Source organism: Rutidosis leptorrhynchoides, chromosome 4 (genome assembly GCF_046630445.1).
Source record: "Rutidosis leptorrhynchoides isolate AG116_Rl617_1_P2 chromosome 4, CSIRO_AGI_Rlap_v1, whole genome shotgun sequence".
In the NCBI taxonomy this organism is placed as follows: domain Eukaryota; kingdom Viridiplantae; phylum Streptophyta; class Magnoliopsida; order Asterales; family Asteraceae; genus Rutidosis; species Rutidosis leptorrhynchoides.
Window position 1 is genome coordinate 543,088,159 of NC_092336.1, and position 16,639 is coordinate 543,104,797.

A 16,639-nucleotide genomic window follows, 5' to 3' on the forward strand; every position below is an offset into this window, starting at 1 on the left:
AAGTCTTGTTTTAAACACTCGAATACAAAACAAAAATATGAAACACACACATTTATTGGAGCACACATTTATTGGAATCACACTCACACAATATAGTACACAAGTTTACACTAATCACATGAAGTAGACGAAACACACACATTTTTTTTTTGGAACACCAAACTCACGCTATATGAAACACACACACACACACACACACATTTGGAATGATCGGGAGAAAATAACTTTGTTGTAAACTCCGAAAAATTTTGGATCTTTAGGGAAAATTGGATCTTGTGAAAACGTTTTCTGATTTTTTAAAATGTCATGCTAGTTTTTACACTAGACACATTTTCCGGGTTTTAACCTCAAATTCCGGTTGAGGGTAACTGAAAACCTAAGTCTCAGTCGGTGATTAGCAAGCTATCCGCCCCCATGATTGTAGTATCATGGAACTCTTAACCGGGCGCCCCCTGACGCGATATAAATATCGGTCTTTCATGACAATTTGTACATTTAAATCAAGGGTTAAAACTGCGAAGACTAAGCTATCGCGCGGGACAGATCCTGCTCCAGCTTATACACCGTAATCGGTCTTGCACTGGATAGCGACTTGGATTTACCCTACCAAGTTTATTTTCGGGTTTGAAAGTTCAAGACTTTCCCTTCCCACTGTACCTTTATATCGTGATATGATATTGGTATGAAATGATATAGTTTAGGAAGTTTGCTATATCAAGTAAGGCAAAAATTTGGAAGACTTTACTTCCTTCATGGATGAACTATATGCATCCTTTAAGTTTAGTGACATTTTATTCGTTTTATTTTCAAGCTAAAAGTACCTTAAAACACTTTACTTGCAAAATTTGCTGATAGTAATTCGAAAAGATTGGTAAAATCCCCCACACTTGGCTTTTCCGTTAAGTCTTTTCTTTAAAAAATTTTAAAATTTCCCATTAAAATGCGAAAATAAGTCAAGTTGCATACCGTTTGAATACCCGCGAGAATTTATACCATCCCCCCACACTTAAGATTAAGTAATGCCCTCATTACTTAGTAAAATTTAAATTCGAGAGGACAATAGTGAGAAAAAGGAGTTCGAAAAACCTAGGTTCAAAAATCGGAGATCGTGGAGTATAGGTGAGCGATGGTGCATCCTTCATTCTTTGATCTTCATCACACAAATTCTAATTTGATAGGTACCTTGCTGAATTTTAATGCTAGTGTCACTAAAACCTTGAAAAACCTCGTGCAATTTTCATGCACTCGACTCGACCCCAGAATTTAATGCCTAGTGGGGTTAAACTCCCCCACACTTTATCGGACGAGACGTGAAATCGGTGGAAAAAGTTCCACGAATCAAAATAGTGAGCCAATCATTTACACCTCGGGTGGTGTATATTATATGTGATAAATCCTTTTTCAGTTTCCCGAAAAAGGATGACCTAACCCGAGGGTTAACATACGACTCTTCTCCATGTGCGACTTTCTGTAAAACTTTTATTCTTATTGGTGGATCTTGGTCAAATGGGTCTTTAAATATTTTCTTCCTCAAATTGACATCCTCTGGAATAAGCATGGACCCGCTGTGAATCTCAACTATTGAGCGGGGCTCAATTTCCAGCTTCAATTCCTTTAATTCTTCAGTTGTAGGTTCATAACCATTAGCCACGAGAATGAGTAGCAAACCGTCTTCCTCCTTTAACACAATATCATCTATATAACTAGAAGAGTAAGAATGTAACTCGAGGAAATCCTGCAAAAGCTCAGAAAGTGGATCTAAACGAGTACATTTTTCAACAACCAGTTCGTCTTGCAAAATAGATTGTGAAGTTACAAATTGTGGAGCTAGACTGGATTCTGTCACATTTGGAAACAGAATCAACGGTGAATAATGATCGGTAGCAAGTTGCATAGTGGGTAGGGGACTCGAATGTTTTACGTTCGGATTCATGCAACATTGCCAAGACCCATAAAAACACGGGCAGAAACCTTCGACTATCATCCTTTCTTTCATAGACATGTTTTTAGTGTTAACCACAACTTCATTTTCTTCTTTCTCTTGGTACCCCTCGTTGGTAACACTAGGAGATAAATATAATTCGATTAGTTTCCTCCGTTCTACTCTCATTCTCTCACCCATTGTCATATTCCTATGGTCAACCATTTTCCTGCAACTGACAAAAACTAGAAAAGAATAAAAGCACCGACACTAAACAGTGAAAGAAAAAAAATAATAATAAAAATTCTACAAAAAAAATGATAAAATCTAAAAAATAATAATCACAACTTAGTCAACAATTCTTATCTTGACACAACTGTCCCCGGCAGCGGCGCCAAAAACTTGATGTGCAAAAAGTGGTATATGAATTGTTGTATGGAAAATACCGGTTTTAAAGATTACACACACTAACGGGCAGTGTACCCGATCGTGTAGTAGTATAGATAATGGTAAAATCCGTGTATCGTTCCAAGGACAGTTATATGTGCAAATTAAGATTGTATAAACTAAATTGTGATTAAGCTAAAATAAATGAAATCAAACAAGTACAAGATATTGGGTTGCCCTTTAACGATGGGCAAATCAATAAAGGAATAAGTTTAAAGACAATATTTTTGGTATTTTAGGTTTATGAAGATGAAAGATAGTTTTTATATCAAATTAAACAAATATGCTCGTCTAGACTTTTTACCCTCGATTGTTGATTGTTGTTTTAGGATTAAGACCGGATTGATTGACTATGCACGAGAACTAATTAATCGGTTTACCAAGAGTAGTCTTGCGCAAACACTCAAACGGGATTACACTACGCAAGTGATGTTCTTGTCATCTAAGACCTCCTATTTGTAATCAATTAATTCAACTAGTCTAAAGACTTGAATGATGATCATGCCAATGATGTGTTGATCATGATCCACTCCTATGTCAACTAATGGTTTAGCTTACTTCATTCCCTTGGTCCAGTTAAATGCTCAATTCACCCAACCCAAGTAATCAATTAAGTGTAGTAATAGGATCCCTATAAACGTCACTAGATAAGGCAAATTTCTAACACCTATTAGCTATATGGAATTGAGTAGTGAAAATATGTATAACAGATTCTAGGGAATTGATCGTTTACCTAGATAACTACACATATCAAATAAGCTATCCGAAAGTATCTACAAGAGTCGTTCTTACATTTCTATATAGATTAATCGTTTGGACGCAACTTACCCCTTTTGGTAAAAGACGGGCAAACACTTGTCACTAGGTGCAAATCAATATACTAAATCAACAAGATGGTGTTTCTTAGTTGAACAAGTATACTAACTAATTGAATCGAAAAGATTAAACTTAACAAGAATGGTTCTTGTATTCAAACATCAAACTATCATACATAAGAACAATCAATCAACCAAAGTAAAAATCAACATCTCGGTTATTAATCTAGACAAGCATAAAAAGAACTAGCTAACAATCATATTTAAAGACAATAACAAACTGGAAATAAAGATAGAATTCATTATGATAACAAGAATCGACCTTTGATATGAATCTTGGATGATGATCCTGATGATTCTTGAATTCGAATTGAAATGATGGATTAGGTGATCCTGGATTACTCCAAGGATCACCTTGAATCGTAACCTCTGCCTCTAAAAATGACTGTGTAATGGTGTCTGAAGAATGAAGCTGGAAAGGGGCTTAAAAAGGAAGAATATAGCTGGAAAAGCCAGCGTGCGTGGCGTGCACAAAAGTAGGTGCGCGGGGCGCACTAGCCACCTACCACCTTTTACTTTACAGCTCGATTACACATCTCAGATCTACTTTACAGACGAAAAAGGGGATCGTGCGCGGAGGATGTGCGCGGTGCGCACTGTAGTGCGCGGAGTGCACACTTTAATTTTGCGCGGTGCGTATTTATGTTTTGTTTAAGCAACTTTCTGATCAAAATTGGTCGTGCGCGGTGCGTGCGCGGAGTGCACACCCAGGGTGCACGTTTTTGTTTCTTCGTTTCTTGTTCTGGTTTTGATCTTTGAGTTGTTTCATTCATTATCTTCAACATTTCTTCAAGTATACAATGATTCTATGCTTAATTACAATACAATGAAATATACAAGGAAATAATACAAATAAAAATGTAAAACAATGAAAATGACTTGATATTGCGACTAATGATATATCTATTTTGAGCAATATCAGCTTCTACTACACAACCAATTAAAAGAGAAAAAAAATCTAATAGAATCGAACAAGATTTCTTTTTTCATTCTAGGAGAACTGAAGAGCACATTATTCCTGTATCTCTAAATGTGCCAAATAAGTGAGGCAATGATAGAAAATAATGAGGCTGTAGAAGTAACCGATAGGTGGTAGCCCTCAATCCAAGACAAGCAAGAAGACCAAGAGTCAAAGATGGGAATGTCTAAGTCCACCCAAATCCTAACTTTCCGCCATAAATCACTTGCGATATCACATTCAAAGAAGACGTGATCACAAGATTCAATTCGCCCGGTACAACAAGGACACCCGATATCTTTGATCTCCATACCACGCTTCGAGAAGTTAAGTCTAGTCGGAAGCCTATCCCATGCCAAACGCCACAATAGAATATTTACTTTTCTAGGAATAAACTTCCACCATTTCGCTGAGATCTCCGAAGAAGGAAGAATACCTTCGTCCAAAAATCGACGAGTATCGCTAACACTATAACCCCTATCAGTAGCAATAGTCCACTCACATCTATCTTGTTCGTCTCGTAAAACAATATCACAAACAACATCATTTAATTGTTGGACCATAGACACATTCCTTGGCCCAATGTCGGCCCTCGACCAATTCCACCTCCACATGTTGTTTACAAGTCGATCCGACAACAAACAGTTAGGATTCACGTCAAGATGCATTAACCGATTAAACTGATTACCAAGATTTCCATTTCTTCTCCAATTGTCTTTCCAAAATCGGATAGAATGACCATTATCGACTTTCACCCGGAGAACATTAGATGGTAATAACTCATTCCTCTTTAGTTTGCCAAAAAGGTTGACAATAGTCGGCCAGACACTTGAGCCATGAATGACGCCATCTATACTACCATCCACTCCATAAATCACGCGAATAACCGAGGCCCATTTTGATTCAGGACAATCAACAAAACGCCATATCTATCTAATAAGTAACGAATAGTTAAACACCCGAATACTACCGATATCGAGGCCACCCGAATCCTTATATGCCTGAACTTGGTCCCAGCGAATCCAATGCATTTTACGACTATCACCCGAGCTTCCCCAGAAAAAAAGAGGATCGAATATTCTCGACCTCATTAATAATGGATTCCGGACACTTAAAAAGAGAAAGATAATAAATTCCCATCGAGCCCAAGACGGATTTAATCAATGTAGCACGACCGCCAATGAAAATTAATTTAGCTTGCCAACCTGATAATTTATTATGGAAACGACCCGTGAAATCCTCCCAACGTGCAAGACGGCCCATCTAGACACCCATAAGAAGCCCTAAATAAAAAACGGAACCGTACCTTTAGAACAATTAGCCACCGAAACCATGTCGTTGTGTTCAATCTCCCCGACACCTATGCCATATATAGCTGATTTAGCAATATTAATGGCTAGGCCCGAATGCAAGTGAAAAACATCCAAAATTTGTAACATTGCCTCCAGGTTATTTCTTCTCCAACTTGAAATGAATATCGCGTCATCTGCGTAAAATAAATGAGATAAAGTAATGGAGGGATTACCAACCGAAGCACCACTCAAAGCTCCTGCTCTAATCTTCTCTTTAATGCAAAGATGAAGACCTTCCATGACAATCAAAAACAAAAAAGGACTAATCGGGTCCCCTTGACGTAAACCTCGCCGAATAGCAAATTCTTTCGTAAGACTACCATTAACTAAAATGGACGTACGGGCCGAAACTAGCACCATCCGGACCCATGATCTCCATACCGTACCGAACCCCAGAATGCGAAGCATATAATCAAGAAATTCCCAATTCACCGTGTCATAGGCTTTTTCAAAATCAATTTTCAGAATTAAAAGTTTCTCCTTACGTCTTTTATACCACTCAATCGTCTCATTCAGAATTAGCGGCCCGTCAAGGATTTGTCTCCCAGTGATAAAATAAGATTGCTCTTTCCCGATAATTTTATCTAAAACCTTAACCAATCTCATCGCCAAAATTTTGGTAATGATTTTATACATTACCCCAATTAACGAAATCGGACGGTAGTCTTTAATAAAAGACGGATTTTTCACTTTAGGGATCAAAGTAAAAAAAAATGCCAATCCCATTCCTCTCGGCATGATCTTTCTATTGAACGCAACTGCCACCGAAGAAATCACCTCATCTTTCAGAATATCCCAATATTTTTTAATGAACGCAAAGTTAAAACCGTCCGGACCGGGTGCTTTGTCACTACCGTATTCCCATACTGCCAAGCGAACCTCCTCTTACGAGATTTCTTTTTCTAACTCCATAGATTCAGTCTCCGTTAAAACCTGATCTGGAATTAAATTCAGCTCACCTGCAACACAACCCTGAGCCATGAATTTAGACTCATAAAAATTAAAGAATGCCTCTTTAATTAATTTTGGTTCCGTAACCCATTCTCCGTTAACAGTAATTCCTTTAATCATTTGGTCACTTCTCCTCTTTTTTAAAAGACAATGGAAGTATTTGAAGTTTTCGTCACCCTCCGCATCCCACTTGAGGCGGCATTTTTGTTGAGTATCCATATCTTCAATACGTTTCAGATTCTCAATATCCTGCATCAGAATGTTTCGTTCTTCGTGGTCTGCATTCGTATCCTGGCCAGCCTCAATTTTCAATTCAATCATATTAATTTTATCCAAGGCCTCATCACGTTTTGACTTTTCCATCACTTTCTTATCTTTCATCCATGGTTTGATTATGGACTTCAAGTGTCTCATCTTATCTTGAAATGATCACTCTACTGTCTATAACCTCACTTGCTGCTTCTTTTACCAAATCATCAAATCCTTCATATAGGAACCATGAATCGAAGCATTTAAATGGAGTGGGTCCGAAGTCTGCTTTAGCATCTTGTAAAATAATCGGTAAGTGATCAGATAACCCCCGGTTTAAAATGGAAAGCTTCAAATCTGCAAAAACATCAACAACGTTAAGAGAAATAAGAACACGATCAATACGGCTCATCTTTGTCGCCGCCTTATTAATCCACGTGAATCTCCTTCCTCCTAGCGGAACATCCACCAAACCCGTGTTGGCAATGAAAGTGTTGAACACATGGGCCTCATCGTCGTGAAACACCGAACCAAATTTTTCCATTTCCTCTCTAACTTCATTGAAGTCCCCGAAGAGCACATACTCACCAATATTTTCAGAAATAAACGAAGCCAATTTGTCCCATATCAATCTTTTCCTACCCGCATTATTGGGACCATACACATTAACCATATAAAAGTCACGTGTAGCGTCTGAGTGAGTTTGTATTTTAGAAACAAAAATTATATTATAATCATTATCATAAATCAACATCTTTAGAAATACTATATATACTATATATTATTACAGTATATTATTCATTCTATACTAATACTATATACTATATATACTATATATTATCTCTATATTATATACATTAAAAGAAAATCTTGATTAGGTAATAAATATTTTTAAAACCTCCTTAATTACTATTAGATTATAAAATTACATTACAATACTCCTTAATCCAACGGTCTTTAATCATCCACTAAAAATATTAACTAATAAATCAATTTTACCTGCCCTCTATCCATAAAATACCCTTTTTCTAATAATTATCTCCATCCGCTCCCAATCAACATCCTTAAAATTTATTCCACACTCGACACAATTCATAAACCCCAAAATATATTCGACAGGTTCATAATCGAGTTTTGCCTGTTGGCTCAAAAGGGGAAGGTCTGTTAGTAATCTGCTTAAACAATTGTAGATTATTCAAATTCGCCAATTCGAAGTAACGTTGATCGATGTGGGTAATTTCTTATTATCTACTCTTCTTATCCCCGATTTACGCTTTATTAAGATCATGACTAAGCTAGGGTTTTTCATTCCAACTATTTCGCTTAATACAATTACAGTAATAATTTTATCTAAAAATTTTAATTTTATTATTTGATTGTGTATCATTCTATAACTATCTGAACAACTTGCATTTAAAAAGTTAAACTATCTAGGTTACAAACAAAAACACGTGAAAGTTCATCTTTATTTTAGTACCAGCTTGCTTAGGGCACATAAGCAAATTCAACTTTCAAAGCTAATTAGGTGAAAAATGTTATAATTCAGTAGGCTTATAACTACCTTTAGTGGTTTGATTCTTGATGTTATAATTCAGTAGGCTTATAACTACCTTTAGTGGTTTGATTCTTAATGTTATAATTCAGTAGGCTTATAACTACCTTTAGTGATTTGATTCTTGATTTAGAATACTAATAATGAAGTGTAAGAACAAAGATGATAATGGAGAGAAAGAAAGAAACACTTTGTAAGTGTGAGAAATGGTGCAAGTTTAATGCTTGCATTCATGAGTATTTATAGCCTAAAATCTCAATATAAAAATACATACTTTGTGTACCAAAATTGACTATATGTATACACCAAAATTGACTATCCATATCTATATTATTATTATTATTATAACACTCCCCCTTGGATAGCAATTTTATTTTGTTGAAGATCAACTATAAATTACTGCCTCGTTAAAAACCTTGCTAAAGAAAACCCAGTGGGAAAAAACTTTAGCTAAGGGAAAAAGAGTGCAGCATGGAGTTGACTCCCCCTCAAGTAGACATCGCTTCAGCTGTTACATCTTTTGAACATGTCTCATGCCAATGTTATGAACGTGTGTTCTGAAAATAGCAGTTGGAAGTGCTTTCGTGAAAAGATCAGCAGAGTTTTTGCTAGATTGCACATATCTCATTTCAATCTGGTTGTCCTTAATGAGATTTTGAGTGTATGAGAAGAATCTAGGTGGTATGTGTTTTGTTCGGTCACTTTTGATATACCCTTCTTTCATCTGTGCTATGCAAGCTGCATTATCTTCATAGATAGTTGTTGGACTTTTATCGCGTTCTAGTCCACAAGAATCAGTAATGAGTTGTGTCATTGATCTCAACCAAAAACATTCTCGAGTAGCTTCATGTAATGCAATCACTTCGGCATGATTTGACGATGTAGCAACAAGTGTTTGTTTTTGAGAACGCCATGATATTGCAGTACCTCCATTTAGGAATACATATCCAGTTTGAGATTTAGCTTTATGTGGATCAGATAAATAACCTGCATCTGCATAACCAACCAAATCTTGTTTTGATTCGTTAGAATAAAATAATCCTAAATCAGTAGTTCCTCGAAGGTATCGAAATATGTGTTTGATCCCATTCCAGTGTCTTTTGGTAGGAGCAGAGCTGAACCTTGCCAACAAATTAACTGCAAAAGAAATGTCAGGTCTTGTACAATTTGTAAGATACATAAGAGCTCCAATTGCACTAAGATATGGTACTTCTGGTCCAAGAATGTCTTCTTGATCTTCACATGGACGAAATGGATCAGCTTCAACATTGAGTGATCTAACAACCATAGGAGTACTTAATGGTTTTGCCTTGTCCATATTGAAACGTTTCAAAATCTTTTCAGTATATGTTGTTTGATGTACAAGTAAACCATTAGGCATATGCTCAATTTGTAAACCAAGGCAATACTTGGTTTTTCCGAGATCTTTCATTTCAAATTCTTTCTTTAGAAGTTGAATGGCTTCATGGATCTCTTTATTTGTACCTATGATGTTAAGATCATCAACATAAACAGCTATGATCACATATCCGGATGTTGTTTTCTTAATGAAAACACAAGGGCAAGTAAGATTATTTGTATACCCTTTGCTTATCAAGTAATCACTTAATCGGTTATACCACATACGTCCCGATTGTTTTAACCCATATAAAGATCTTTGTAATTTAATCGAATACATTTCTTTGGGTTTTGCATTTGATGCTTCTGGTACCTTAAATCCTTCAGGTATCTTCATATATATATCACTATCAAGTGATCCATATAGATAAGCAGTCACAACATCCATGAGATGCATTTCTAAATTTTTAGAAACTGCCAGACTGATTAAGTACCTAAAAGTAATTGCATCCATAACAGGAGAATAAGTTTCTTCATAATCAATTCCCGGTCTTTGAGAAAAACCTTGAGCTACAAGTCTAGCTTTATACCTTGTAACTTCATTTTTCTCATTTCTTTTTCGGACAAAAATCCATCTGTATCCTACAGGTTTCACATCTTTAGGAGTGAGAATGATGGATCCGAAAACTTTTCTTTTATTGAGTGATTCTAATTCAGCTCGTATTGCTTCTTTCCATTGAGCCCAATCATGTCTATTTTGACATTCAACCATAGATGTTGGTTCTGGATCATCATCATTATTCATGATGTCATATGCAACATTAAATGAAAATTTCTCATCAAGATTTTTCATTTCATTTCGGTTCCATAATATTTTTGAATATGCATAATTGATTGCAATTTCTGTATTGACATCATCAATCTCCTCTGCAGTAGGAGTACTGATTTGTGGTTCTTCTTGAACACTTTCTTTTACTTCATTATCAGCTGATTTTCTTTTTCGAGGATTTTTATCCTTTGAACCGATTGGTCTTCCACGTTTCTGACGTGGCAAAGATTCATGAGTGACGTTATTGCCAGCTTTTGGAATTTCAATTCGAGCTGGAGTATTTACTGCTGGTATATATGATTTTGTCACCGTTTTTGTATCTGTAAATGCATCAGGCAATTGATTTGCAAGTTCTTGTATATGCATTATCTTTTGAACTTCTGTCTCGCATTCTTTTGTGCGAGGATCAAGATACTTTAATTGAGGTTCACACCATGAAACATCATTTTCTTTATTTTTCATTTCTCCCCCTAATCTAGGGAACAATGTTTCATTAAAATGACAATCAGCAAAACGTGCTGTAAAAACGTCACCTGTCATAGGTTCAATATACCTTAATATTGAAGATGTTTCATATCCAACATATATTCCCAACCTCCTTTGAGGACCCATTTTTGTACGTTGTGGTGTCGCAATTGGAACATACACTGCACAACCAAATGTTCTAAGATGGGAAATATTTGGCTCTTGACCAAAAGCAAGTTGTAGGGGGGAATATTTATGACTTGCACTTGGTCTGATGCGAATCAATGCAGCAGCATGTAAAATTGCATGACCCCATATAGATACAGGGAGTTTTGTTCTCATTATCAATGGTCTAGCGATTAACTGTAAACGTTTAATCAATGACTCGGCTAAACCATTTTGTGTATGCACATGAGCAACAGAATGTTCAACAACAATTCCTATAGACATGCAATAGTCATTAAATGCTTGAGATGTAAATTCACCAGCATTATCAAGTCTCACCCTTTTAATGGTGTAATCAGGAAAATGAGCTCTCAATTTAATAATTTGGGCAAGAAATTTTGCAAATGCCACATTACGGCTTGATAACAGACAAACATGAGACCATCTACTAGATGCGTCTATTAGAACCATGAAATATCTAAATGGTCCACATGGTGGATGAATTGGTCCACATATATCACCTTGAATTCTTTCAAGAAACATTGGTGATTCTTTCTCAACCTTAAGTGGTGAGGGTCTAGTTATCAATTTTCCAAGAGAGCAAGATGTACATGGAACCATTGTATCATGATGGATTTTTCTATCCTTTAGTGGATGTCCATGAGTACATTCAATAATCCTTTTCATCATTGTTGATCCTGGATGGCCTAATCTGTTATGCCATAAACTGAATACACCAGGATCAATATATTTTTCGTTAACTACCATATGTATTTCTGGTACATTTATATGTGTATAATGTAATCCAGAACTAAGTCTTGGCAGTTTTTCAACCACATGACTCTTGTCAGTGATACTTAAATATTTCTCATTTTCTGTTGTCACTGACTGATAATCATACCCGTTAAGGTATATGTCGGAGAAACTCAATAAATTTCTGCTTGACTTGGGAGAAAATAAGGCATCATTTATTAAAAATTTTGTACCATTTGGTAGTATGAAATTTGCCTTTCCTATCCCTTTTATCAAGTTAGCAGGTCCTGATATTGTATGTATAGTTCCTTCCGTTGGTTTTAGATCAATAAAATATTTCTCGGATTTAAGTATAGTGTGTGTAGTTCCACTGTCTGCTATACAGAGATCTCCACCACTTGATTGATGTTGTATTCCAGCAAAATTCATATTGAACTTCATATATAAGAAATAAATAGTGAGTACATTAATATTACACAATATTTTAAACGCAAATAGATAGTACTGAAACATTTAGCAAACATAATGACAAAGACAGACGATATTAAATCGTTTATTTTTCAAAAGACACACAACTTAAACATTCAAGAAATCTTCATATAAATCAGATGGTTTCTCAGTGACTGTTGGATCAATATTATCCACAAAATTTACTTCCTTTTCTTTACCTTTCAGCGAATCCTGATACATCTTAACAAGATGTTTAGATGTTCGGCAAGTATTAGCCCAGTGGCCCATTCTACCACATCTGTAGCAAGATTCTTCAGAATTTTTAGAAGAATTTTCTTCAACATCTTGTTTAATGGGCTTGTTTTGTGGTTGATATTTATATTTTCGTGGATTACTATTTCTTTGACCACCACGGCCACGACCACGACCACGTCCACGCCCATTACCATTACCATAAGGATGGTTTCTACCATAGTTATGGCTTTTGGCATGATGATGGTGATGGTTATTATAACCACGACCTTGCCCGCGTCCTTGTCCCTGTTTATAATTATTTGCAGTATTTGCTTCAGGGATTGCAAGTGTACCAGTAGGACGGGATTGCTGATTTTTCATTAATAGCTCATCATTTTGCTCTGCAACTAAGAGATATGAATTAAGTTCAGGATATGTTTTGAACTTTAGCATTCTCAAATTTCTTTGCACTGTGATGTTTGCAGCATTCATTGTGGAGAAAGTTTTCTCCATCATGTCTGCATCACTAATTTCATGTCCACAGAATTTAAGTTGTGAACATGTATTATACAGAGCTGAGCTGTATTCATTTACTTTCTTAAAGTCTTGGAACCTTAATGTTCTCCATTGTTCCATTGCAGCTGGAAGTAAAATTTCTCTTTGATTATTGAATCTGCTTTTGAGACCTTCCCATAAAACATGGGGATCTTCTACAGTCACATAATTATTTTGTAAGCATTCATCAATATGTTGATGAATAAAGCAACATGCCGTAGCTTGTTCTTTTTCAGAACAAGTGTTGTTTTCATTTATGGTTTCAAGAATGCCCATTGATTTAAGATGCATTTTTACTTTTATAACCCATGGCATGTAGTTGTTTCCAGTTGATTCTAAAGGAGTAAATTTAAGCTTTTCCAGATTCGACATTTTCTATTATCAAAAATTAAAACAAACATCATGATAAATTAGAGTCAATTTATATTCATAAGTATATAAACATTAAACATAAATTTAATATAACATAAATGATAAGTAGGTGACAGTGTCGACCATGTGTAAGCAATCATAAATAAATGTTATATAACAAAAATATAAATATTAGTAAACATAAATGAAAATTTGGCGACAGTGTCGACCATATATTTTTTCAGGTGGTATAACCGACCTATATCATTCTGGTGGTATAACCGACCATATATCATTTTGGTGGTATAACCGACCATATATCATTTTGGTGGCAGAGCCAACCATATTTAGTATTAAGATTATCGTGCTGATAACGTGTTATAATTCAGTAGGCTTATAACTACCTTTAGTGGTTTGATTCTTGATGTTATAATTCAGTAGGCTTATAACTACCTTTAGTGGTTTGATTCTTGATGTTATAATTCAGTAGGCTTATAACTACCTTTAGTGATTTGATTCTTGATTTAGAATACTAATAATGAAGTGTAAGAACAAAGATGATAATGGAGAGAAAGAAAGAAACACTTTGTAAGTGTGAGAAATGGTGCAAGTTTAATGCTTGCATTCATGAGTATTTATAGCCTAAAATCTCAATATAAAAATACATACTTTGTGTACCAAAATTGACTATATGTATACACCAAAATTGACTATCCATATCTATATTATTATTATTATTATTATTATTATAACAAAAAAGAAACTAAATTTTGTTAATCTTGTAACAAAATTATTAGTTAATTTGAGTAACTGTTTGTTAACTCGTGCAGCTAACAAGTTTGTATCTCTATTTTATGAATTTGATAACACTTGCTTTACTGAATGTTGTTAATCACTCCATTCACAGAATTGCTTTTCACTTTTTTATTAGTTTATATTTTTTAGGGTTAATATGTTTCACACTATGATATTTCTACGTTGTTTCCTTTATTCGGGGTATTTAAGTACATGGTTTAGTACGTGAATCGAGATATAATTTTAGTATATATTTTGAATGGATCATGCGAGATCAAATTCTGAAACTGCCGAGGAAAATACTGGAATTCCTGATGATTTACGATGTAAGAGATCAGACGGTAAACAATGGAGATGTCATGCGATGTCTATGCCCAACAAAACAGTTTGCGAAGAACATTACATTCATGCAAAAAAAAGGACTGCAAATTCTGCAATGAGGGCTAAGGTATAACTTATTTTTCAGTGATTGTATAGTTATATATCTCTTATTGCTAATCGTTTGCACGAAATTCATATTAATTCAAAGTTAGCAGAGAAAGGACATGTAAAACCCGGTGCCTTTTCAGTGTCACATGAAAAGCTACTCATTGGAGTTGCTACAAAAGGAGGTAATTACATTTCATTTGGAAAATTATATCGATCGATTGTATTAACTTTTTTGCATTATTGGGATTTGCAAACTGACTTGGTTATACTTTTTGATGTGTTGATGGAACTTTCAGTCGTCAAGCTATTTAATGCTGTAAGTGTCTGATTCATAATAGTTCTGATTCTGTTAGTGCTATGGTTAGAGGTGGTAATATAGACCCATTTACTTACAAATGGGTCACGGTTTGTGTTATCTCAGGTCAAAGGAAACGCTTTAACAGTCGTTTATTGATATTACCGATTGAACACCATATAAGCAGGTACTAAATTGTGAAAATATTTTAACTAAATTGTAAATAGAATTAAGTCATATGTTGTGTATAATGGCTTGGATTCATATAGTTGCATCTAATTGTATTTATATTCAGCTATTATATATTGCTATACAGATGGTTCAAACGGGTCTGGTGAAGGATCACAACAGAGTTCCTCTACACAATATGAAACACCAACTAACGTACAGTTTTGTAAGCTAGAGGAAAAGCGAGTCACCTCCCGATGATGATACACCAACCAGAGCAACCAGCTTTGAGTGATTGGTGATTTCAACCGTGTGAAGCATGAGTAGTGTGTGTGTGTGTTGCTAAAATAAGAGTTTTGAACAATTATCATTTTTTTATCCGGATCATATGTTTGTACATTTTTAACTTCCTTTTAACATTTAGTTATCGGTTGTGTTTGACTGAGATTGCACATCTGCAGTTTGCAGTCTTCGATGAATGATAAATGTTATCAGTTTTCCTTTGTCAATAAATCGGATGTGTTTTGTAGTTCATGGAATATGGTACGATATAATGTTTGACCGGTCTTGGTGTTTATTGTTGTTACACAGTTAGATGATTTCTTATTTTTTACTGCTTATACATACATTACATTTTTAATGGCATGTATCAGTATTAATAAGGCATATAAGTCAGTCACGTCATCAAGAGTTTAGAGACAAGTGACTGGAGAACACAAAAAGAGGGTAGATACAACTTTGGCAGAACTTGGTGTGACCGTGAGCAACGCCAAAATCAAGTTAAAGACACATGAGGCCTTTGCTCAGTTTAGCTTCCAGGCAGCTCGGTTTTTGGGTCACCCACTGGCTTCACTAACATGCGGGTTCACCACATCCGACGTGCTAAAGAAGCGACGTCAAGAAAAGTTGATCATATTTACATTGGTCATAACGATTCATGTACTTACAAAGTCTGGTCCGCTTACGGTTAAAGTTATAAAAATATATCATAAGTATTCTTAAGAATGATTGTAGTGTTTTGATGCATTCGGAAGGCGGGTTTATAGGGATGAATACCACACGGGCCAGACCATTTGTGTGCATAGGAAAGGATTATTCACCGTATGTTGAGGGCGGCATATATGACACAAAAAGAGGTCACAAAGCTACGGGTTTATGTCTTTCGTACATTGTTATAGTTGACCTTTAGGTCTATTTGGGTCAAATTAAAAAGCCTCTTTTGTCTTACGAGTAGTTCGGTCGGGCTGAAAACTTCTTTGACAATTTGATTAGGAAAATTCATAGTTACTGTTGATGCTGATGAATGTGAAATAAACATTGTTGGATTGCTTGATTAGGTGAGATCAACATATGATCATAACTTTATTAACAATTTGTAACACGAAATTATGTAAATTAAAACCAAATGAAAATCCATTAAAAAAAAAAGAAACAGTGGGTCAACTACATACGTTTCAGATAATACACTAGCTTATTGAACAAAATGGTTTGAAAGTCAAGAGATTAA

At 35.3% G+C, this 16,639-nt stretch overlaps 3 protein-coding genes across 3 annotated transcripts; 1 reads left to right on the forward strand and 2 right to left on the reverse strand.

Annotated features, from left to right (window-relative positions):
• Positions 1-4,269: 4,269 nt before the first annotated feature.
• Positions 4,270-6,918, reverse strand: LOC139842642 (uncharacterized). Its single transcript, XM_071832759.1, has 3 exons — positions 6,513-6,918; positions 5,503-6,419; positions 4,270-5,130 (listed from the first exon to the last, which is right to left on the reverse strand). Exons 1-3 carry the CDS (start codon positions 6,916-6,918, stop codon positions 4,270-4,272), a joined length of 2,184 nt encoding a protein of 727 aa, XP_071688860.1.
• Position 6,919: 1 nt separating this feature from the next.
• Positions 6,920-7,507, reverse strand: LOC139842643 (uncharacterized). The gene has a single exon (XM_071832760.1). The coding sequence runs from the start codon at positions 7,505-7,507 to the stop codon at positions 6,920-6,922; it is 588 nt and encodes a 195-aa protein (XP_071688861.1).
• A 304-nt stretch (positions 7,508-7,811) lies between these two features.
• LOC139845121 (uncharacterized) lies at positions 7,812-15,645 on the forward strand. The gene is made up of 5 exons (XM_071835349.1): positions 7,812-8,287; positions 14,206-14,688; positions 14,770-14,985; positions 15,091-15,151; positions 15,281-15,645. The coding sequence occupies exons 2-4, from the start codon at positions 14,500-14,502 to the stop codon at positions 15,121-15,123; spliced, it is 438 nt and encodes a 145-aa protein (XP_071691450.1). The 5' UTR covers positions 7,812-8,287; positions 14,206-14,499; the 3' UTR covers positions 15,124-15,151; positions 15,281-15,645.
• Positions 15,646-16,639: the final 994 nt, after the last annotated feature.

Bases quoted from the DNA above. Each gene is read 5' to 3' on its own strand.
- LOC139842642 (XM_071832759.1), bottom strand. From the start codon at position 6,918: ATGAGACACTTGAAGTCCATAATCAAACCATGGATGAAAGATAAGAAA. The intron at 6,420-6,512 runs GTGAGCTGAATT...TTCGCTTGGCAG, and splicing joins GGCTCAGGGTTGTGTTGCAG to TATGGGAATACGGTAGTGAC. The intron at 5,131-5,502 runs GTTCCGTTTTTT...CTTATTAGATAG, and splicing joins CTAATTGTTCTAAAGGTACG to ATATGGCGTTTTGTTGATTG.
- LOC139842643 (XM_071832760.1), bottom strand. From the start codon at position 7,507: ATGTTGATTTATGATAATGATTATAATATAATTTTTGTTTCTAAAATA.
- LOC139845121 (XM_071835349.1), top strand. From the start codon at position 14,500: ATGGATCATGCGAGATCAAATTCTGAAACTGCCGAGGAAAATACTGGA. The intron at 14,689-14,769 runs GTATAACTTATT...ATTAATTCAAAG, and splicing joins ATTCTGCAATGAGGGCTAAG to TTAGCAGAGAAAGGACATGT. The intron at 14,986-15,090 runs GTAAGTGTCTGA...GTGTTATCTCAG, and splicing joins TCGTCAAGCTATTTAATGCT to GTCAAAGGAAACGCTTTAAC.